The sequence below is a fragment of the Brugia malayi genome, assembly GCF_000002995.4.
Source record: "Brugia malayi strain FR3 genome assembly, contig: Bm_v4_Chr1_scaffold_001, whole genome shotgun sequence".
NCBI lineage: Eukaryota > Metazoa > Nematoda > Chromadorea > Rhabditida > Onchocercidae > Brugia > Brugia malayi.
In genome coordinates this window covers 11,785,494-11,810,398 of record NW_025062475.1, presented here as the reverse complement: position 1 = coordinate 11,810,398, position 24,905 = coordinate 11,785,494, and the positions used below count along the sequence as shown (strand labels likewise).

General features: G+C 26.3%; 4 protein-coding genes across 5 annotated transcripts; 3 read left to right on the top strand and 1 right to left on the bottom strand.

The window, feature by feature from the left end:
• Positions 1 to 932: 932 nt before the first annotated feature.
• Positions 933 to 3,954, bottom strand: Bm6843 (Uncharacterized protein; the record flags this gene model as incomplete). Its single annotated transcript, XM_043077558.1, has 9 exons — positions 933 to 1,008; positions 1,592 to 1,687; positions 1,875 to 1,982; positions 2,094 to 2,215; positions 2,414 to 2,569; positions 2,889 to 3,030; positions 3,224 to 3,308; positions 3,502 to 3,599; positions 3,761 to 3,954. 9 exons carry the CDS (start codon positions 3,952 to 3,954, stop codon positions 933 to 935), a joined length of 1,077 nt encoding a protein of 358 aa, XP_042933492.1.
• Positions 3,955 to 5,313: 1,359 nt separating this feature from the next.
• On the top strand, positions 5,314 to 14,914 carry Bma-sql-1 (the record flags this gene model as incomplete). Of its 2 annotated transcripts, none has more annotated exons than XM_043077556.1 (26): positions 5,314 to 5,421; positions 5,941 to 6,129; positions 6,390 to 6,575; positions 6,741 to 6,863; positions 7,276 to 7,395; positions 7,575 to 7,741; positions 8,047 to 8,154; positions 8,237 to 8,431; positions 8,560 to 8,675; positions 9,157 to 9,317; positions 9,540 to 9,664; positions 9,770 to 9,923; positions 10,030 to 10,242; positions 10,565 to 10,720; positions 10,870 to 10,974; positions 11,049 to 11,153; positions 11,363 to 11,518; positions 11,577 to 11,645; positions 11,717 to 11,824; positions 12,125 to 12,312; positions 12,424 to 12,622; positions 12,946 to 13,158; positions 13,307 to 13,423; positions 13,522 to 13,704; positions 13,898 to 14,059; positions 14,819 to 14,914. In XM_043077556.1, the coding sequence occupies 26 exons, from the start codon at positions 5,314 to 5,316 to the stop codon at positions 14,912 to 14,914; spliced, it is 3,822 nt and encodes a 1,273-aa protein (XP_042933490.1). The 2 variants fall into 2 exon arrangements, with proteins under 2 accessions (XP_042933490.1, XP_042933491.1); XM_043077557.1 differs by lacking the exon at positions 14,819 to 14,914 and adding an exon at positions 14,251 to 14,334.
• A 3,147-nt stretch (positions 14,915 to 18,061) lies between these two features.
• Positions 18,062 to 20,549, top strand: Bma-upp-1 (Uncharacterized protein; the record flags this gene model as incomplete). The annotated part of the gene is made up of 6 exons (XM_001893463.2): positions 18,062 to 18,187; positions 18,851 to 18,994; positions 19,362 to 19,565; positions 19,672 to 19,789; positions 20,086 to 20,232; positions 20,410 to 20,549. 6 exons carry the CDS (start codon positions 18,062 to 18,064, stop codon positions 20,547 to 20,549), a joined length of 879 nt encoding a protein of 292 aa, XP_001893498.2.
• Positions 20,550 to 23,310: 2,761 nt separating this feature from the next.
• Bm2747 (Uncharacterized protein) lies at positions 23,311 to 24,761 on the top strand (the record flags this gene model as incomplete). The annotated part of the gene is made up of 4 exons (XM_043077555.1): positions 23,311 to 23,430; positions 23,733 to 23,955; positions 24,342 to 24,391; positions 24,612 to 24,761. The coding sequence occupies 4 exons, from the start codon at positions 23,311 to 23,313 to the stop codon at positions 24,759 to 24,761; spliced, it is 543 nt and encodes a 180-aa protein (XP_042933489.1).
• Between the last annotated feature and the right edge of the window lie 144 nt (positions 24,762 to 24,905).

Here is a 24,905-nt window from a genome sequence, read left to right as displayed (position 1 = left end):
AGTAAATTAAGTGATAACTACTACCAAATAGTTAAATATAAAAAAAATGTTAATTTTTTTTTTTAATTGTTTCATTCTATTCTGCTTAATACATTATAATAAAAGGGATTTCAACAGTTGTCTGAGATTATTGGAGAGTATTTGGAAAGGGGTTTAATTAATCTGCTAATAGCGATGATATAGTTTAATTAAATGACCAATATCCACAAATAATTTCCTTTTTATTCAATTTGAAATCACTCTTTGTTCTTCCTTCATTACTACTTTCTTCAATGATAATTATAAGTTAATGTAAAATTGGAACAGTGCAAAAGTTTTATAAATAAAAAAACAATCATCACTAATAAAATTGAAATGTTTTTGCTATAAAATAAACAGTTTCTTTCTCATGTTGCCAATTTAATTCCACACATTTCTTACTTATTTAATGAATCAATAATTTTCATAGATTCATTAATTTAAATTATACATTTATACATTCATAGTTTTTAAATGTTTAAGTTCTATTATGGCACAAAAGAAAAGATTTTATTGTCTAAATGAAAAAATCGTCATCATCAAAATGATTATGCAAATTATTTACTATAAGTTATTTTATCAAATATGCTAATACTATTACAATCAGATTAAAAAAAGAAAAAGAAAGTTTTCTATTTCCATTCATAATATTGTTTATTGTATTGCTGAAACATGCGGAAATGGCAATGTAAACACAATAGAACTCAATTAATAACTCACAGATATTTCTTAAATATTTCAATCTTTCGTTTACTGATTAAAAAAAGACAAACTTTTACAATAATCAATATAAAACAATATAAAAGATGAAATGTTGCTAATAAAAAATTAATAGAAAATATTATGGAAGAAATAAACGATGAATTTATAAGAAGAAGTAGCAATAAATGTGGGAAAGTATTATCAGTGATATTTTATTCCCAAACAATAGTATAACCATACAAAACATTCTCATCCAATGGTGACATCACTGTTGAAAAAACTGTATTGCTGTAACATATGATATTTTAGTTTAAAGAATTTTTTTTTCTTATCATTTAATCATGATTAAATTTTAAAAATGAAATATGATAATAAAATGAACCGTTAAGGTTTTCAATCTTTATTTAAAAATAATAATTGTATCATAGAAGTCATTTTTGAATTTTACTTATCTCATCAATGATTACAATATATTGTTAAAGTAGTTATCACCATAAAAAAAGTATAATCATTGTAAATGAATAAATCATTTTAGGGAATAATAAACTTATTTAATTATTATTTGGTTAAAACTAATTACTATTTGGCTAAAAAGGAAAAAAAAGAAAAAGTCTACTTTATAACATAAATAGTAGAAAAAACTAAAAAACTTTTCATGGCACAATTTTTTTTTTTTAAAAAAAAAATCGCTTTTTCAGAAAAATAAAAATATCATTATTCAATTTTTTTTTTTTTAAATAAAAAACAAATCATCGTTTCTTTTTTATTATCGAACAAAAATACGTTTTTTTTTTTTTTTTTTTTTTTTTTCTATCTCGGAAAAAACCTTTCTTCTTGTTATTAAAAAAAAAAAAAAAGAAAAAAAATTCACTTATTTTTAATTGGATAAAGCGAAAGAATTTGAAGCATTTCCCCATATGATAGAAAATGTTTGCCAATTTGCCGAAGGGCTTTTTCTGCTATTCTCCTAAAAAAAAAAAAAAAAAAAAAGAAAAAGAAATTAACAATTTTGTTATTATTGTTATTTCTTGAAAAGTTTTAAATGTTACTAAGATTTATTTGTAAATGCATAATAGCACTTCATTTAATATTTACTTTGATTTTTTCTTCTTTTCTTTCAAATCTTTAAATGTAATTTATTATTTAGAACAAACCGACGTTTATCCTTATCGACTTTCCAATGATCAAAATTAGTTTCCACCAAAAACCAATGATCACTTTGTGAATCAATACATTTCAGATCTGCAGCCTTCCAACGATCTCTAAAGGAAGAAATTTTTAAAAGGATGATAAAAGTAAATGAATTAAAACAAAAAGAAAAAAGTAAATGAAATATGATTTGAAATAAAATTAGCATAAAATGATGATGAAACCTTGTTATGATGCAAGCTTGTCCTACTTCAGTACCAGCTATAATCAAATATGATGGAGCAATAAAATGTTCTTTCATTAGCATTTCACGTGCTTCTTCAAATGTACTTTTCTTTTCAAGTGCCTATTGCATATAAGAATTAATATCATTGATTAAATTACGATATTCTATCAATTTCTGCTAACTTATAACATTAAAATTTTAAATTTAGATTTAAATTTTAACATTAAAATTCACAAATTTGATTTAAACTGATCGGAATTTCTTAAATTCCATGATATCATTCATATTTGCTAATAAATATTCAAACTTTATGTATACCATTCGAACAGTAAATGTTACTAGCTTTGTAAAATGCGTATAAAATTCCATTAAAATTGTATCAATGTAAGCTCCAGAATCTGTAGAAAAAAAAATTTTTTTCAAAAATTTGTAAAATTTAAAAATTGCAAAAAAAAAAAGATAATTAAAGTAATACTAGAGAGTATAAAATTTAAATAATAATTTAATTAATTAACTAACAGCGCTCATTAACACTGATCGAGAATGAGCCATGCCTTTGTCCAGTATATATGCCAACACTTAATGCAAAAGTTACTGCAGTATAAAGTACCTAAATATATTTTCTACTTTTCTCCAAACATTGCACATTTAGTTAATTTCAAATGATTAATTATCCTAAAAATAATCTCAAAATAATATTTTTAGATGAATTTTTTTCTTAGAGTACCAAAAAGAAAAAAGTTTAAATTGAATTGAAAAAAATATATATATATATATATAAATGTAATATTACATTTCCTCCTCTCGTGAAGTCAACAATAATTGTTAAATTTCGAAGAAGTGATGTCATTAAATAGTCCAAATTTCTGCCATGAATTATTCGCCCTCTATAATCTTGTGCAACAATAGACGTACAACCAATATTTGCTAATATGCTAAAATATATTTTGTTTCAATTTAGAATTTGGCCTAATCGTATTTCATTAAAGTAAAATAATGTGAAAGATTTTAGAGTAATTTAACAATTATAAAGAATTAAAAAAAAAAAAACACTTTGGAAAATCCAAAATTAAAAACTATTGCAATATTGAAATATATAATTAACAATTTACACAATTAACACTAAACTGTTTACGATTAAAAGCGGAAATGTCGTACAGAATGTTTATACCAACTATTTCACCAATACTAAGGCCACTTCGTTTTGCAATGCCTAAAAATAAATTGATAGCTTTCTTCATTTAACCAAAAAAAAAAGAGTACCTTACATATATAATTTTCAAATTGTAAAAGTTGCTTGTTCATTTTTTTTTTTTTGTTTTTGTTTTTGTTTTATATAAATAGATGCTACTTTTATCATAACAATCTTATATTCCACATATAATAAGTTCGAAATAAGAGAGAACCGCGTATTTCTTGGGTATATTCGTTTGGGAAATTTTTGAGCAAAATATTTTCATCAATCCACCATACAATTGGACGTAGCAACTTTGGCACATAGTGGCTAAAATTGTATAAATTATTATTAAGAAATAAGAGAAAAAAAAGTTTCCTAATTTTTGTTAATTGCTAAATTAGTTGCTCAAAAGAAAAAAGAAAGTAATTATCGTTTTAAATATCCATTTGTAAAATCTTTCAAATTTCATAAACTTTTATAGTAATTACTTGATTTCCTCAATAATTGTCGGAATAAATTTTTTATGATCATCGATAATTCTATCCCAACGATTTTCTGGAGCCAAATCCAAATTTATTACATAACGTTGTGGAAGACGATCACCATCGGCCAAATTTACAGTACAAATTATAAAAGACCAAAAAGCAATGAATACTGATGCTACTGTTGATATGATAAGCATATTTTCAACTAATAACAAATTAACTGATTAAAAAAAAAAAAAAGCAAAAATCTTGTAAACATTAAAAATACTGCGTCAATTAATTCGATCACTTTATTTTCAAATACTTTATTACAGTTTATTCCAATTTATAAGTAAAGTGAAAAGTTAGTGAAAATTTTTTTAATCATATTAAATTTTATAAATGTGTCATTTAAATTAGTGAAAATTTTCGAAAAAATATTATTCCTAACAAAATCTCATCTTTTAATTATACATAAAAAATTTTTGCAAAATACTTTTAACAAAGGCATTTTCTATTCTTTAAAAATTGATGACGTCAATAAGTGATGTTGGTTTGGTTATTGGAGAATCGTTTAATCGATAGATTTTTATTACTGATACACAAAGAATCACATTATCTCGTAGCAATATTTAAATTAGAAAATTTGTAATAGAAAGAAAAAATTGATTTTAATTTCGATTTCGAATTATCATTTCGCTGATAAATCGTACAACGGAAATTTCATTTTCTTAGTTTCACTAATACTTTCTGACATAACACTTTATCATTTACTTTAATTAAAACTATGTTGAAAAATGAAACAAAACTTATTAGCATTTTAACCATAACATTGTTTGTTAGATAACCATAAATTATTGTTCCTGGAATAATTCTAACAGTTTGCATATTTTTGAAACGAATTCTGCGATTATTTTGAAAATGCAAAAAAAAATTTAAAAAAATTAATGTATGACAAGAATTATGATAAGAATTAAGCATAATAATATATGGAATTTATCAGAAACTCTGAATCGATTAGTAGTACAAATAAAATTTAGTTCAAAAAGAGATAAAAATTTAATTGGAAAAACAAGGAATTGGATTGATTTTCAATTTGCAATAATATTGATATTTATTTCTGACTAATAATTTATGCTTTTTTATATCCTTTCCCGCATTTTTAAGCATAACTTTTTGTGAAACAAAAAAAAGATCAAAGATTTTTTTTCTCAAATTTTTTTTCCCTAAAAAAAACAAAAACAAAAAAGAAAGAAAAAGTACGAAAAGAAAAGATGAAAAAAGAGAAAAAGAAGACAATGAATTTGCTTGTATGAGCAGAGAGGAAAGGATTAAATGCAAAAATAATTTTGTGATTAATTGAGAGCTTAATTAAGCAAAACTGGTCTTGAAGTGATAATCTGTACTCTCGACTGGTGTTCTCGGTAGTTTCCTTCTCTGCTCGGATTTTTCCCAATGCAGTGAGAAAATAAGTAAGTACTTGTCAGTAAGTAAGTAAGTGAGTAAGTACGTGTCATGTGGTACATTTTTCAGGGATTAAATTCAAGTTTGTGTCATTAAGAAGAGAAAATGAGTAAATGATGGGCTCTTGGCTACGCAATATTCAGGGACAATTGTCAGAATTTGCATCTGAAGTACTAAATGAGGCTACGGAAGAGGTGTCTGATCCGGAAAGTGAATTGCAGGTATTGTAATAATTTCTGCTATATGTATTAGCCAAAAAATCTATCTAATATTTTATATTTTTCCTTTTTTAAATGTTTTTTTTTTTTTTTTCTAGCAGTTTGTTTCTTACTAATATTATTCTTATTGTTTGTTTATTATTTGATTATTAATATTATTATTATTTATTATTAATATGAAAGCCATCGTACATTTTACAATATTTTTTGGAAAAAAAAATTTTTTTGGTGAGATTAGTTGCTCTTTAATTATTGCTGTTATTTGAATTTTCATATTTATCAGCATCATATTATTATTATTATTCATTATTGTTGTTGTCATTATTATTAATTATTTGTGTTATTATTGTTTATTTATTATAATTATTAGCATTATTATTATTCATTGTCATTGTTATTTATTTTTTTATTATTTTACTTATTTATTTGTTTATTATTATTGTTTATTCATTTATTTATTATTATCGCTGCTTTTTAAGCAAGTCTTCTAGATTTCAATGTTCATTTCAATGCTGCTTTAAGGTTGCCAGAAAAAAACTCTTGGAAACAGAGAAAGAACTTAGTACTGAAAAAGAGAACGTGCAAAGGTTAAAAAAGAAAATTGATAATCTCGAGGAAGAGCTTTATGCGAAAAATCTCGAATTAGATAATATAAATGGCAAATACACTAGTGTGATTGAAAGTCGCGACACTCAGATCCGTGCGTTACAGGTATGATTTTTGTGTCAGCATCGCTTTTTTTATCAAATTTAGTATCATCCTGTATTCTTTTTTCAAGTCTCACTTGAATATTTTTGAATACTGTATTTTTATTTGAAATTTAACGTTTCATTGGTTGAAAGAGCTATCTTAATTAAGGTTTTATTTCTGAAGTAATCGTTTTTACAATATTACTTTTAAAGTGTACATTTTATAGCAAAAATGTCATTTTTATAGGGTTTTTCCCTTTTTTATGAAAAATTAAACTGCAGGCAGAATTAGAAAGAACACATCATGTAGTTCAAGAATCATTAAGTGATGGAGATGAGGACGGGTTTTTCCCAGCTAATAATGCTCGTGTTGCACGCATGAGGGATGAAATCGATCAGCTTCGTAAGGAAGCCGCTCACTGGAAGCGTCTTGTTAACGAGCAATCAGAAAAAAGTGAAGCTCTGAAGGTTTCCTTGTTCAGTGTCTGAATTATTCTTAAATTTAGAACTATGATTTAATTATTACAAAACTATTGCATTATTAAGTATTGTTAGGGATGGATTTCTACTCTGGTATCTTTGCTATTTTATATGACAATTTAAGAAAATTACTTGAGGTTCTTATCTTTATAGGTGTCAGAATTGGAACGTATTTTGGCTGAACAAAAAACGAAGTTTGAAAATGAAGTTGCGGCATTAATTATGGCTCATAATGAAACGGTTGCTGAGCTGAAGTCTCTGAATCAAGAAGACAGGGTTATTATACTTAGAAGTCTTTTTTATCGTGAATATTTAGTTTATAATCAATTTGATATTGTTTTGAACATTTTGATATCATTATGATACGATGGCTCAATTTAGTTATTGTATTCTGACTTTTTGTTCTATGATATTTTCAAATTCGTTATATTTATCAATCTAACTATTCATGCACAAATTTATGAATCGGAATACCAAACGTTTTCTGCTATTTCGTCAGTTAAGCGTGCCGAAATTTATCGTTGAATAATGGAAATTTTATAAGGAAATTTTAAAAATGAAATTTTTTTTTTCAAACTCGTTCTTTATAAAAGACATAATTAGACACTGATAGCTTTATATAATAAATCAGAAACATGTGAATTTATTTATTTTTAAGACCAATACTGAATTTGCAATAAAGTTCTAGAATCCCAATAAAAAAGACGAAAGTTCCGGATGCTACACTGAACAATATATTTCGGAGAATGATACCTGGAAAGAACAAATACATTTGTTGACAGAAGAACGAGATCTATTGTTGGCAAAAGTAAGATCTTCAGTGGTTTGATATTTTTAATTCATTTTTATTGGGCAGTCATTTACCAGTGTTGATTCTTTAAATTTCGAAGCACTTTACAAGATTTTCGACGAAAATCTGTGATGAATTACACTAGTGGTTATGTTGTCTTTGTTTGTCAATCAAGAAGAAATGAAAGGAAGCTGCAGATCAAGTCCATTGAAGAAGAAAATGAAATACAAGAGGATCAGGTAGACAAGTTGACATTTCAAGCAGTTGATATAGTGCTTAGTGAACGGTTAAATGAATTAGAACAACAACGTGAAAGCTTGGAGAAGCAATTGCACGCAGCGCAGGGAGAAATTATTGAAAAAAGGTTAGTATTTTTTTTAGTTAGATATAGCAGTAAAAACGAATTTGTTGGTGATGATATAATGTCAAAGCTTATTTCAATTTTAGTGCCCTGGAATTCTCTTCCATTAAAAGGATTTTGCTAGATTGTTAGTATAATTATTATTCTCTTCGATTAAAAGAATTTTGCTAGATAGCTAGTATAATTATTATTGAGTTGTATTGGTGCGTTTTGTAGTCAGGTAAAGTTTTTTACTGCAATTGATTTTTGACATTTAACATTGCAATTTTGTGAAAATAGTTCACTAATTTCATAATCTCTTTTTGTAGTTCTTATATTTCTCAGTTGCAAACTGAAGTGAGAGAAGTGCACCATCTCGTTGATACGCAGCGTGAAAAGTTTGAAAATGAAATTAGTGGCGAGAGAGAACAGAGCAGGTAAAATTAAACTTACAGATTAGGAAGACATCTTGTAGTTCAGCTAGTTGCATAATGTTTTAACTAATGTAATTTTTCTTAGAGCAGAAATTGAAGAACTACAAAATGAAGTGGCGAATTTACAATTACTGTTGAATTCTTATGAAGAAAACAAAAACAGTGAGGAATCAAAGACGGTAGAAAACATTGAAAAGCTCGACGAAGTGATGGGAGCCGAAGTTTCGGAGAGCACATCAAAAGATCAAGCAGAATTAGATCGAGAATTAGAAAAGCTCAGGTTGATTGCTATGAAAATTTCTTGGTCTATAAGGACACTCCTTTTTATAGTTTTGCTTGACGAGGTCTGCTTTTGAACCATCAACATCAAAATTATATTCTTTTTAGGAAAAAGGAGTAACATTTCAGGCGAGAAAATGACGAACTTGCAGCAGCTTATAACGATTTGAATGAAGACTTTGAAAATCACAAAGCAAAACATGGTTCTGTCGTTAGTTCAAATCGGGATTTGACTGCTCGTATCGGTTTGTTTTGATTTTCTTCTACAATTTTCTTTAATCCACTTAAGATTCAAATTGCAAAACTACTTCGTACTAATGAACTAAATTTTTTAGAAATTCCTTGAATTCCTTTCTGTTTACATCTGGTCTTAATATTAATGCATGAACAGATTCATTTTCTAAAACTTATGAGCTGTATGGCGAGATATATTGCTTTGTGTTATAGATTGGGCTAGTTAGTCAGTAAGTTAGAACGTGATTTATTAACGAACCTAGGAACAAGGTGATCTAACTAGATTTAATCTATAGTACAAATTTAGATATTTTAACAGATCTGATTATATAAGACGTAGCGGATCCGATTATTTAATTTATATAAGATGTGTGAACCATCTTTTAGGATTGAGGTAGAGATCTTGAAGCCTGAAAATAATGTATATGTTATAATAAGTATATTGTGTTTTCTGAAACCTTCTAACTTCATCTAGATTTCAAATTTATGCAGATTGCTTGAGAGCGAGTCTCATTGAATATGAAGAGCGTTATGAGATGTGTAAAAATGAAAATGATGAGACTATTCGACAGCTTCAAAGACTTTCGAATGATTTTGAACGATTACGTCTATCATTTGAAAGTCCAAAAACAAAAAATACTTCGGATACTGTGGTATGTTGATTTTTACTTTCAGTTGGTTTCCAACTAATAAAAAACTTCATTACTCTTATCATTGTTGACTTAAAATTTCATTTCGATCTTATTTCAGTCTCGGTTTGCTTTTTGCATAGTAATTTTCAGTTCTCAAGAATATTTGTTTGAAAATTCTGATTTGTTTTTCGTAGATGCTATTACTGATAAGTAATTCACTGGATACTTTGTGAAATAATTCAGGATGAAGTTGAAAGACTTCGTACAGAACTGGATGCCTCTAAAGATGATGGTGAAAAGTTACGCACTGAAGTTGAACGCTTTCGTTCGGCCATCGCTATTATTGATAAAGAGCTAACCAGATTGAGGTGACCTGATTTATCGGATTCTGCTTTGTTTCTCCAGTGATTTGATTTCGTTATTTTGGCATTTCTTTTTCTGCTACTCGTAATTACTTTTTGAAATTTTTACAGGGAATCAAATGACAGATTAATCCAAGAGAATAAAGCAATGGGCGATAGTCTAGATAAATTTTCTGAAATTCAAAATATGCTAGAAAACAGTAACAGTGAATTAAAAAATCTCCGCGAGAAATTCATCCAGCTTCAAAACGAGTATGAATTGAAGGTTTCTGTTCAAAATATGTTATTACAATAATTTAAATATAAGGTAGATCTATGAAATTACAGGATGTTTTAAAAAAGAATTTTGTTTAGGAAAATAATATCTTCAGGAAAAACAATGGCGAGAACAGCAGTTAGAATTATGCGAAGCGCGCGATGATGCCAAACGTCGACTGGAGGCATACCAACGGGAAACAGCAATGCAGCAATCACGTTCGTCTGATATTGCTTTATCTGCCGAAATTGTTGAGTTAAAAAATGACGAAGGCAAAGTTACAACAAGTAGCGAAGGTACTGTGGACTCAAATAACGGATGGGAAAAGGTGCTTGTTTTTATTCTGGATTCTTTGATTATTTTTAACTTTAATTTAGTTGCCCTATACATTCTCAATAAAGTTTTTATCAAAAAAGAGTTACATGATTCATGATTTTACTTGATGTTAATTAGTGGTTATCAAAACACTTTTTGAAGAAATAAAATTAATTACAGAAATTTTGTTACGTTTTTCACTCGTTTTTGGGCAGTAAAAAATCTTACCGGTTTAATAAATTTGTTTAATCATTGAATGACTAAGTGAATAAGGATGAACTTTTGGTATAAAAAGTATGAAGAACAAAAAACTGAATTTTAATCGTGCATATTAGATGGCAGATTGGGATGCGATAGCGTCAACAAATGGATCATCATTAGCAAATAATTGTACAGTTATGAATGAATTGCGTGAAGCTCTAGCAGTTGTGACGGAAAAAACAGAAGAATGTGAGGAATTGCGCCGACAAAAACATGAGCTCAATAAAGAAGTTGGTTCTGTTAGTTGTGGAAAAAGATTCATGGCTTTGTTGAGAGGAATCCATCTAATAAATTTGATTTTTTAAGTCATTTTGAATTAAAATTACTTGTGATCTTATTTAAACTTTGTTCCATTTATCTGCAAATTGGAATTTTACAGCTGGATCTACGGCAAACACGTATCGATGAGTTAATGGTACAGCTGAACGTTCTACAGTCTCAACAAACTACACATGCAGAAACTTTTGCTGAACTTCGTAGTTGGGTTTGTTTTTATTCTTTTTTAAATCTTAAAGTCCATATATAATAAGAATTAAATGTTATTTAGGTTAATTTTAGGCAAATGAACTAGAACGGGACAAACTAGAATTGGAACGAAGTCTTGTTCATACAAAAGAAAAATTGGACGAAGTGCAAAAGCAGCAGCAGTTAGATGCAGTTAAGGTGAGTGAAAAAAATATAATCGCACTGTGTAGATTTTAATAGTCAGATTTGTTTTCAAACTATATCCAATTTCCATTATTAGATCCCTTTAAAAGTTTCATCTTCCCTGTATTGTAAATATGATTGATGTTGATTGATGGTGCTACAGTTTGGCTCTTGTATTAATAATATTTTCAGTAATGATTAAAACAAATTCTTGATTTTTTAAGGGGGAAGAATTAGTAATTGTCAAGCAAGTCGATTTGGTACAACAAATGGTAAATGAATATGAACAGAAAATGAGAAATCAGAATGCCATCCATGAAGAGACTTTGCGTAATACTAAAGCAGAACACAGAAATGACCTTGAGGAATTGACGAATAAAGTAAGGACATAATTTTCGTTTTACCTTTATAGTAAGTGATCTGATTACTTTGTTTCAGTTGAAAGCAGCTCAAGATGAGATAAAGCAGCTGCAGCAACAAAACAAAGCTGAAGAAAGATACGAACCTGTTAGTTTACATACCATTCAAAAGTTCACATATATCTGTTACATATATTTGGTGATGCTTAATAATTTCAGGAAGCAGAAGAAAAGTTTTTGCGTTTGAAGACAGAACTGATGGAAGCAGTGCAAAAGCGAAATGAGTTAGAGAAAACAAACAGTGAACTACAGCATAAACTGGATGAGGTTTTTTTTAACAAAATTTTTTTAAGCATTTTATATTCATGATATATTGTATTCGCATTACTTACTGCCCTGAACTAGTGCTGTTTCTTTGGAAATACATGCCTATAATTGAATTTTTATTTATTCTGTCGCTGAATAACACCTGTCATGAATCAACTTTTTTTATTTGCTTTAATGGGGACTATTTTTTTTTTTTAGGTAAGGTTATAGAAAAGGCAAGAGGAAAAAAATTTCTGTTCAAACTCTGAATTTTCATTTGTTTTTTAATTTTTGTTATGATTATCTTTGCACTTTTTTCAGACATCGGTGCAAGTGACAGAAGCTGAAAAACTTCGAATTGAATTAATTGCACTCGTAGAACAGAAGCATAACGAAAGTCTTAAATACCATACACAGTTGCAGGCTGCACTCGCTGAAAAAAAAAGTCAAAGCGCCACTTTTGCAACATACACCGATAATTTATCTATCCTGAAAAACGAATTGAAAAAGTGCGATTAACTCAAAAGATGAATTTTACGATGCAGTTATATTCATTATCATTATTAATAAAGTTTTCCGAAAATTTTTTGTTGATTTTTTCTAATTTTGGTAATTTTAAGTTGCATGGAGACACGGGACAAAGCGTTAAGAGAATGTGAACGACTACGTAATCATTTATTGGTTATGGAAGAAACATCGACTAAGGAAGCCCTAGCTGGAGAAGAACGAGAAACTGAATTGAGACAACGAATCAGAATACTCGAACAGAAAACAGAAGAATCAGCAGATAGTGTTATAGAATCTGCTAATGCTTATGAGGTAACTGTATCTCTGTCAATTAATTCTACGTATACGAACTAAAAATTAGATTGGCGTAATTTCGTTTTTATTGAAAATAACGTTTTTTGACTCAACAACGGAAGCAGAAAGTACAAAAATTTAAATATATAAAAAATATGATGTGGTGTAGCAAACAGAATTTTATATTTTCATTTTAGAAACGATGGCTTCTCTGTGCAGTTGTCTGCGTAGTCTTTTCTTCAGAGAAAGTGACCGGAAGCTTTCGTTACAAGAGGTTTTGTGTGACTTCTAGTTAACAAATTTGTGTTCTATATATATATATATATTGCGAGATTTTACAGCGACAAATTACCGAACTGACCGATGAGTTGGATTTGATGAGGAATGAGAAAATATCCATTGTCGATAGGTTACGAGAGCGCGAGAAAACATTAGCTGATACGAAAGTAGCACTCTCAAATTTACAAAATGTTTTGCGTGATATCGGTGTAGATCATGAAGCGCAGGTGTTGCAATACGAAAATACTATTGCTGAATTGAAAAAAAGTATGGAGGTATGTATTTTCTTGTTGAATAAAACTCCAATTTCTTATTTCTCATTCTAGTTGTTTTGTACAATGTTTACTGTTATAAATTTCCCTTTGAGAAGCAAAAATTTTTCCCTCTGTTGAACGTTCATTTTCTCAATTGTTTTTATTCCAGAATTTAAATCTGGAGATAGTTCAATTTAAACGCACACAGGAAACTATTGAAGCTGAAAAACAACTGTTGGAAAATAGAACTGTGTATCTCAAAGAAGAAATTATTAAAAAAAATGCGGTATGTTGGATTGTATTTATTGCATTAAAATTTAGCAAAAATTTGGACCTTTATAATGATAAAATGCCCTTGTAAATCTAGCTATTATCTTTTTGTAGATGATTGAGGAACTTGAAGCAAGTCTTGAGGAACATGCACAAGTAGCAGTAGCTTCAGTATCATCGTATACTATTGATGATCAAGTGCTTCGTCAACTGTTTATGTCTTATTTTACTGCTGATAAAGACAAACAACCAGAGATTGCTGTCTTGTTGGCTTCTGTTCTAGGTTATTCACAAGAGGTAATTTTTTGGAATAATTTAGCTACCTATTCTATCTGAATATGAAAGAGGAATATGTTGGCAATTTTAAATTTGGCTGATGAAAAAGCGACTAGAATGAGAAATATGATCGCTAGACTATTTTTTGAAATCCAATTCTTACTGTGTTGACTTCTTTACTATATTTTTTGACCTTTTTTTCTTTTGTTTTCAGGAAATTGCCAAAATTAACGCTGCTAATCATTCCTCGTCGAGGGGGTGGTTTGGTTTTGGTGGTTCATCGAAGCTCCCTCAGCAGAATATTTCTTTGGCAGAGCAATTTGTTCGATTCCTGGAGAAAGAATCCTTAATAACACCTCACTCTCTTCCGGTTCAGGTTAGTGTCAAAAAAAACTTCAGATGTTTGTGTAAAGTTAATAGAAATTTCACCTTTTCATTGGTAGTCTGGCAAAACAAAAAGGCCACAATATTTATTATGCAAAAATATGTTGATGGCGTAAAATATGGAAGAACAAACTGAGAGGAAGCGCTTTTTTCATTTCAGTATTAGAATGCATGAAATTCCAGGCATCCAAAATAACAATTTATGGAACTGGTGACAGAATATTTACTCCTGCTAAATCAAGGAAAATTTTGAAACAAAATTCGTGAATTTGAGTGATTGCAATTTTTTTTAAAACAAAATCGATTTCTGAATTTAATAAACTGTTTTGTTCTCTAAGCAGTGAATCCATGATCAACTCCAAATAACTTATATATAGGTCTACCTTTAAGTTCTATCATCCTATTGGATATCTTATGTGCTGTGACTGATGCAAACATTTCTGATGACATTACATGCAAAGTAGGTTAGGAAATGTGAAATATGGGAGAAATATAGGAGAAACGTGAAATATTTATATTCATAACATGAATATAAAATTTTTAAAACAAGGCCAACACTAGAGAGACGTTTTCATTACGAAATGTGGAGGAAAATTAATTTTTCATAAAGATTGATGAGTCGGGTAAGATTATTTTTTTCGGTAAAGCAATTTTTTAAAAAGAAAAAACAGGTTTTTGACTTTTTTGCTTCCTTCTTTTACTTATTGCCAAATTAAAGAATATTAGTGATTAAAAAGTTTCTGTTTTTCAGCCATCTGAAGAAAAAGAGACAATACGTTCCAGTATTCCACTAAAATGTTCAAGGACATCATCTGCAGCTGATTTAAACTCAATATTGAATACATGAAATTTGGTTGTAGAGAGCTTGTGCAACATGCAATAATTTGCCGCATAGAAGTGATCATTTATTGTGCTTTTCAGGTCAAACGAACAATAAGCTAGCAATTCACATAAACAGCATTATTAAAACTAATTCAGAATATGCTTAATTTCAAGAACGAATGCACAGAATGATAACTTATGGAATTCACATTTTGTACAGATTTTGATTCTGTGTGTTTTCTTTCTTATCATTTACGAATAATTCTATCAGGCTTTATCATAGTGGTATCTATCGAATATTGCCAGTGTCTTTCATTCTTTCATTGGCTTCATTTGTTTGCTTGTGCATTAAGCTCATAGTCGAAGCGTTTTATTTATAAATATTAACTTTTTTTTTTTTTTAGCCTTAACGGGTTGACACTTCTAGTTGTGATAATAATGGATTTGAAATTTTTGAAGATATCTCTCTGTATTATATTCGGTTGTTATTGTTTCATGCCTCGAAATTCTCTTCACCTAAATCTTTTTGCTTTATGTACAAAATTTTAGACCGTGATGAATTACCCCTGTAATCTATCTAGTTTTGTATGGTTTCATATTTCTTTTCACTAACTATGAATAATTGAGGAAAGAAAAATTTAATCTCATTTTAATCACATTTCTCAGATGTAAGCATTCACATTAGCTATCATCAGTTATTTTATTACAACTATTAACCCGCATCTCCTTTCTAGTATTACATCATGAGTTATCAGTTAAAATTTTGACATACGTTGTGTTTGAAGTTTGTAATTCAGGTACGAAATATATTGGTTTAACGGTTTGTATACAATTTCAATATTTTGTACGAATTCATAGTTGTGTGATTGATATTAATATTAAATGTACTGTGTTGATATCTAATGAATGACTTTTCACTTCTTTACTTATAAAACTTTTACGGTTTATTCTTTTTCTTTCAGTACAGAAAGGTCTGACTTTTGATATGCTCTAGCAAAGCTGTAGGTGTCTCTTTCTTTTTTTTTTCTTTAACCTTAGAGAAGGGAAGGAGTTAGAAGATTAAAGATTTATCATTAATGGCAGTTTTTGCTTGTTAGCCAAACGACAGATTGAATTTAATAATGGATTTTGTCTATTTATCAGTGTGGAATAATCCATATGAATTTTGACTCTAAGAAATAATTGTTTCCATTTATTGAAAGCCATCGTTTTTCCCTCAAATTATTTGTCTATTAAGATTTTATCAAAAGTATAGCAATAAAATACAAAAGAATGATGACAAACAAGTTGAATGATAGTTTTCATCGTCAAAATAATATCGATCATGAGTTAACCACTCATAAACAAGAGGAATGTTGACCTGCAAAAAATGACTGTGAATCTTTGAAAGGTCAATAAAGGAAGAGAAAAAAAAGAAGCGGGAGAATCAACAAAATGTCTAAATGTCCAGAACAATTTCATCGATATTTCAATTAAAAGACATAGCTTCTCGTAGAAATTTTCATCCTCTAGTATCATTTATTCTTCTCTTATCATTTAATCTGATAAATTCTTCTCTTATCACTTAATCTGATAAGTAAATTAGTCATTGTGATAAATTTGTTGAGTAAAAAAATTATTAATAGTATTTCTCATAATGTTGTAACAAAGAAGAAAAAAGTATTCTTAGTGCATTTACTCGTTCATACAGAGATTAATTTAACTTTTGTAGTAGAAATTTAAAATTTGTAACAAAATGAAGAGGAAAGATTTCTTTACAGCATACATATTTAACTTTCAGTTTTTTTTTTTTTAAAAAAAAAATATTTCATATCTATCAACTGTACCATTGAAATTAATTTCAATGATAGCTCATTTGTTCATCTATTTAAAAAAAAAAAAAAAAAAAAAGAAGACGAAGAAAAAAAAAAAAAGACAAAAGATAAGTGAATTCTTAATCACTGTAATAACCTGTTTGTTAAATTTTTTTCTTAATTTTTTTTTTTCTACTTTAATTTTTTTTTTTTTGTTGTTACAGTTAAATGTAGTATAGTATAATCTGTTTATCTGAAAAAATATAAATAGGTGAATGTTATCAACAAAACACACAATATTAGTTAGCAGTATAAGTTTTAAATTTAGGGAAAGAAGATAGGATAGGTATTATTTAAACAAAAAAAAAAAATATTACTGTTGCTAAACAAATAAATAAATGAATAACAAACAAATGAAGAAGTATTATCTAGTGAAATGGAATATTTTGTTTTGTGAATATATCAAATAGAAAATATATTACTGTTTATGAATCATAATTTAATAATATTTTGTTTAATGATGATGAGTAAGTGAAAATTTTTTACGTTTTTATATTTCGATTAGTCTTGTAAAATATTTTTCTCTTCTACACTTTTTTTTTTTTTTATTGTTTTATTTTTGCTAGGATAAGTTGAATGTTTAAAAAAAAGGAGGAAAAATTACTAATGTTGGTTATAACAGAAAGTTAATTTAGTTTAGATTTATGCAGCAAAAAATTTTTATGTTTTCTAAACATTGCACATTTTTTAATTCTTATTTATTGCAAAATTTTAATATTTCAAGAACACATACAAAAAAAAAAAAAAAAAAAAAAAAACAAAAGAAAAAAAGAAAAAGAGAAGTAATAATAAGAAAAATAAAAATGGTATTAAATTCATATTAGACTATATAGTTTGAGAATTTTTTTTTTCGTTTTTTAAATTCTTTTTTTTTTTTTGTTTCATTTTTATTATTATATTCTATTTTGTTACTTTTTAAATTTTAGAAATATTTGATAGTTTTGTTAAAAATGTAAAAAAAATTTCTAATAAAAATATGGAGTTAGCATTTCCTTGAATTTTTTAATAATAAGAATTCAAACGATTACATATTACATTTTTATTGTTTGAATAAATTTTTTGAATTTGAGTAATTGATATTATTGATAATATTAATATTATTGTTATGCTAATGTAACACTGTTTTCAATTATATCATTAAATTTTTTGCTATTTTATTTAATTTTTATCAATGATATAACAAACGTAAATAATTTTAAAAAATACGAAATTAATTATATAATTATGAATAATTCTGCTAAAATCTTTTATTTTAGAGTGCTAACCTTTTGCAAAAACGTTTTAAAGAAAGAAAAAATAAAAATTAAAATTAAAAGAAAATGATGAATGACAAAATGGTTCATATTCATAACACAGCACTGGAAAAGCAATCCGATGATCATTTTCATCATCTTGGAATTACGAAAAATTCAACTGATCTCCCGAAGATGTTTGGCGATGTTAAGGTTATACACCTTGGAGCTTATACAATTTTAGTCTTTAAAACTAAACTATCTTATTTTATTACAAATAAATTTACTAAGATTAGAGGAAATTAAGACTTAATTAAGGGGAACACTAAAAATTGAAATACTGAATTTATTGATTATTACTAAAAGTATTTTAATTTACATTTTAAGTTTACATAAGTCAAATTACTCGTCCATAGTCCAACTGAATATGCGATAGATTTATTTATTTATTTAAATATTCATTTTTTATCAAAATGCTATTACTGATTAAATGTTATCTATAAGACATATATATCAATCAAATATAATATTTAACTCTTAAATAAATCATATTATATAATTATTAAAAGTATTCAGCCTACATTTTTAAAAAAATATTTTTAATTAATTTATTCATCTTCTTAAATTATCCTTTAAGACATATTTTTAAAAAGTACACATTTAAAAAAAAAAATTGCAAATTTGCAGCTGAGATATTTTTAGTCATTGTAATCATTTAGATATTTAAATGTAGGCAATTTGCTTTTTTTTTATCATTATGTAAAAATGGGTACATAATCATTTACTGTGGGTACTGATAAATGATAGTAGATGGTTTTACATAGACTTGCAAGCATTTCATGTAATAACTTGCATGCAAACTTGCAAGTTTTACAGTTTCTCTGCATGGGTGGAAGCATGCAACGAATGAAGAATTATGCGGAAATGTTCGCTAAAGAATTGGGTATAAGTATGTCTGATAATTTAAGTACAACTGATCGTTATTCAATGTATAAAACAGGTCAAGTACTTTGGGTTAATGTTAGTTTTTGTTTATTACAATATCTTTACTTATATTTATTTATATTTCTTTTTTTTCCATCAAGCAAGCAACGAATAGATAATATATAAAAAAAGATATTTAAAAAAAAATTAATTTGTTAAATTACAATTTAATTGTTTTCATATTTTATTAAATATTTGTTTTTCAATTAAAATATGTTTAAATATTAGAAAAAAAAAATTATATTTCTAAAAAATAAGAATGTATTGTGGTTTTCTTTTTCTTTTTTTTTTTTTTTTTTTTTTTTTTTTTTTTTATCGATTATGTTTAAAACTAATTAAGAAAAAACAAGTGCAGTCATTAATAAAATGTAAATAATATTTGCATTTAAAATATTAAATATAGCATGGCATTGGTGCACCATCAGCAAGTATTGTTATCATTGAACTAATCAAATTACTCCATTATGCAAATGCAAAAGATGTAGTGGCAATACGATTGGGTACCTCAGGTGGTATTGGTGTACCACCTGGTACATTGGTACTTACAAATGGAGCATTAAATGGTGAACTACATGACAAATATGTTCAATGTATTATGGGTAAAAAGGTTTGATGTTTTTATATATATTACATTAAAATTCTTTTTATACTTTTTAAAAATTATAAATAAATTATATTTTGAAATAATTGTACATTTTATTAATTAATTGCAGATTTTACGAGCAAGTGTCTTCGATGCAGAAGTGTATCATCAATTATATAATGTAGCACATCAATTACAACTACCTGTTCAAATTGGAAAAACCTTAAGTGCTAATGATTTTTATGAAGGTAATATCATGTCTACAGCTTTTTTTTTTCTTTAATTTCAATTATTCTCATTTTAATAATTTGATATGAAAAAAATAATTCCAAAAAAAAAAAAAAATTTTTTTCCAGAAAAAATTATTCTAACTAAATCTTTTTTTCTTGAATGATATTTGTAACAGGATAAATTTTTTCTTACAAAAAAAAAAAAAAATTTTAAATTTTTTTTTTTTTTTTTTTTTCGAATTTAATTTTTTTTTGTTAAAATTTTAGAAATAATAAAATAATAATTTAAAAAAAAAAAATGGAAAAATTTTTAGAGCAAACAAGAATGGATGGTGCATTTTGTGAGTATACAGAAGAGGAAAAATTTGCATTTCTCAATCATTTGCATAAATTGGGTGTACGAAATATAGAAATGGAATCATTAGGTTTTGCAGCATTATTTAATCGTGCCAATATAAAAGGTGAAGTAAATTTTATTAAATAATAATTTATCTCTAAAATAATATAATAACTTTTTTTTTAAAAAAAAAAAACATTTTTAAACTTTGTTTTAAATTTTACTAATTTTATTATTGAACAATGAATATTGTTCTTTTATTTAAAAAATGCTAAAATAATTAAATTTTTTATTCTTTTAGCAGCAGTAATTTGTGTTGCTTTATTGGATCGATTGAAGAATGATCAAGTATTATTGGGACATAATGATTTAAATGAATTTGAAATGCGTATTTTCAAAGTAATCAGTGCATATATTAAACAACAATTGAAATTATACTAAATTTTATTTTATTTCATTGTTTTTTTTTCTTTGTTTTTTCAAAACGTAATATTTATCAATTGAAGGTTAAATAGATAAGTAAATGATTTTTTCAATAAAATTAAAAATAGAAATCTTGAGAAAAAAAAGGTGGGTTCAGATTTTGAAAGATGAAATAATACATTTTACAAATGAGCATTACTTACTTCATGCACTTTATTTTCCTATTTTTAAAAAAAGAATCTGAAAAAAAAAAAAAAAATGAAATGAACTATATTGATTTTTAAAATTGATAAAAATGATGATTTCAACTTTATTCCTTTTCATTTTTGAATGGTTTTCGTAATTTAAATTTGCAATTTAGATGATTTAGACAAATTTACATCATTAAAATTAGCAGTTGGGGTCAAAAAAAAAAAAAAAAAATCAATCAATCTACCACTGAATCAAATAACAATCAATTAAATCTATCATTGAAACAAGTAGCGATCGAATAAATAATTCATCATTAAGTCTGATAAAGGTCAAATAATCTGCATTAGTTTATTCCTTTTTTTTCTAAAAAAATTGAATCAGAAATTAAAGTATTGTTAAGAAAAATATTCGCGAATTATTAATAAAAGAAAAAGTAAAAAAGTTTTTTTGAAAGTAAATATAAGTAATAAAATAATTTATTGCTAGCAATGCGTCTATAAAATGATAATTTCTTCTTATCATATCAATTATTTACATCAAAAAAAAAAATATAACGTAGCGGAACGGATGAAATTTTTTTACGTCTAGAAAATCAAATAATTATTCATTCCTTTATTATTATTTCTAATTTTTTTTGTATGTTCCATCTAGAATATTTTATATTCTATGCTACTTTAGTGTTTATTTATTGTATTATTATTTTTTATTTGCAAAATTAATTTTTTTTTTTTTTTTTGAAATAATCATTTTTTTACTACACACTTAACACATAAATAAATATAATTCAATAAAATTAGTTAATTCTTTTGAAGAAAAAAGAAACAATAAACAATAAGCAAATTTGGCAAATAAATGTTTTCCAATTTTTATCAATATTTAATTTCTTTTTTAACAGAGTAAAATTTAATGATAATAAATTTATTTTTAAACGTTAATAATGATGCAGAATTTTAACAATTTTTAATAAATTAACTTTTTAAAACTCTAATCAATCAAAAGTTACATTTATTAATTCAACATTTTCATTAGATAAAGCATTTCTAGCAAATATTATACGCAAATTTATTTATTTACTATTCTTAATAACCAAAGATCAACTTTGATTTAACATTTTTTTAAAAAAATTTTAAAACCTAATTTTTGTACAAATATATAAAAAAATGCTTTAAACAATGCAATTTCAAAAAAAGAAATGAATTCTTTCTTTTTCAATAAATTTGAAATTAAGTTACATAACCATATGAAGAAATTATAACAATAATTTAAATTTAATTGTATAATTGTGTAGCAATAATTTTGTTCAAAAATAATGCTAAAGTTAAAGTTAAGAGAAAAATTATGTAATTGCTTAAAGTTATATGAATTTTTTAGTTATGAAAAATGATGACATAATGACAATGTACATTTGATTAGGACATTCATTTCAGTAAACATTTCAGGATGATATAGTTTGGTGCCAGAAATGTTATATGTAATCAAAATTCATTAAATTGAAATTAACTTGTTTAATTGTAAATTTTTTAAAAAAAAAAAAATAAATTCACAGATTTGCGAGTATAATAAATAGTGTTGCATTTAAGCAAAAATAACAACTCATTCATTTGATGTTAAATTAGATTTAAAGTAAAAGAAAGTTCGGAAATTTAATATTTAGTCAATAAAAATAATTTTATCATAACGAATCTTAAATATCTCAAAAAGGCTATAAGGCGAACTATTCTACCTGAAATTAGCTAACTTTATCACTGCATTCCTGATGGGAATGCTTTCTGAAATAATTGCTTAACAGTAATCGATATGGCCATCCAGCAATGATCGATATGATAATCCTGCAATAATCAATGTGATTATCTGGCAGTGGCTGATAAGGTTACCCAGCAATGATAGACATGACTATGCGGAAATGGCTGATACCGTCAGTTAGCAATGATCGATATGATTATCCGGAAATGGCTGATACCGTCATCTAGCAATGATCGATATGATTATCCGGAAATGGCTGATACCGTCATCTAGCAATGATCGATATGATTATCCGGAAATGGCTGATACCGTCATCTAGCAATGATCGATATGATTGTCTGGAAATGGCTGATACCGTCATCTAGCAATGATCGATATGATTGTCTGGAAATGGCTGATACTGTCCTCTAGCAATGATCGATATGATTGTCCGGAAATGGCTGATACCGTCAGTTAGCAATGATCGATACGATTATCCGGAAATGGCTGATACCAGCTAGCAGTATCAGTTCATTCCATGTGCTGTACTTGCTATAGCTATTTGCATTTTACATTTATCTTTCAGTTACCAGTTGGAAATGAAATGTTCACGTTGCTATAGAAACATCAAAACGAGAATGATTAGCACATTTTGCATTTTATTCGTTTTATTTTCAGCTAATATCATAAAATAAATTTAACTTGTTTATTATTAAATTTGACTATAGCATATTAGGACACTTACGTGACCTGTTTTAGAATCTTCCTCTTTCTTCTTATTTGTTTGTTCTTTTTTTTTTCTTTTATTTTGGTTTGTTTAATTTTATTTAAATGAAAATAATTTGTTTATTTTTTTTTTGGTAGGATGACAGATAAGCAAGATATTGTAGCACATTGGTCGGTACCTGTACATGATCGAATATATGAAATTGAATTTGAGCATGGTACTGCAAGTGGTAAACGAGTTATACGAGTTGATGGAAAAGTTTGTTTACTGAAAAATTTTCTTCTTTTCATTTTTTCGTTTTTAACTTCATAAATTCTTTTTCTGTTTGCTTGATTTTTAATTAAAATAGAAATATGTCTGAAAAAAAGATTGTTTGAATTTGATTTTATTTCAGCATAAAACATTTTAGCACTAATGAAAATTATCAAAAGTTTAAATTAATTGCATGATATTAGAGAAATTTTTTTTTTTTCATTTTTAAAATTAAGTTAGTAATAATTAATACATTGTATTTTTCTGTTTGTTCAAAATTTTATATCATTTATCGAATAATATTTTAGGAAATTTTGAGAAGAAATTGGATGTTTAGTCTTGTTGGTAAAGAAATTTTTGATATTGGCAAATTTAAATGTGTGATTAATGTGGAAGCATTGGGAACATTTTTATATGAATATACATTGGAAGTAAATGGTAAATCATATGAAAAATTTCGAGAAGAAGTTGCAAAAAAGTTAAAAAGTTGGACAACAATTTTGGATGGTCAAGAGACACGCATTTGCTTAGGCTTGTCATACCTTTTTTTTCTAACTTCAATTTCTAATTTTGAAACATTTTTACAAAATCAAAAATGAATTATAATAGAAATTTAACAAAATGATGAAAAGTTTGAAATAGCTTTTGCTTGCGTATATTCATAAAATAAAAAGTACTAAATGCCATTTCACAAAAGATTTAGCATAAAATAGTGTTATTTTTAAAAATCACCCTAAAATAATAATAATGATGATATTAATTATTATAATTATAATATCAAAAGAAAAAAAAATTAGCTTAAAATAATAACAATAAAATAATAATTAAGCATATTTTTTCCAAATAAAGATAAATAAAGTAATACTTAAATATATTTTTTCCAAATAAAGATAATATTTTCTTTTCTTTTTTTTTAGATAAAGGAACAATGGATATTTGGGTGAATGGTCAAAAAATGAATACTGCGGTAAGAAAATTTTTACTCTAATATTGGAGGTAGATAAAAGAAATTATAAAATAGTTAGATGAGAAATTAGAAATCGAATGAAAATTTATTGACACTAATAAAATTGCAAAAAATTTGATAATCTAAGATTAATAAAAATAAGATTGAAGTGTATAAGTAATCAAAAAATTAGTATTTGGCATTTTAAATATGTAAGTTAAATTTTGAATGAAATTTTCAGGGTGAATTTTTGGAGGACGGTACAAAGACACATTTTGAAATTGGTCGTAATGTTTGTTATGTGAAAGCAACAAGTAGTGGTAATAAGAAATTAGGATTTATATATCAACTTTACATTAACAACAATGAAATAATCACTAGTGATAAATGATACCGATGAATTATCAATAATATACTATACAAATCATTTAAAATATATAATTTTCCTTTCATTTTGAAATTTATATAATAATTAATTGCAAAAAATATCATGCATTGTGCAATAAATTAATTAAATTATTCGAAATAAAATAAG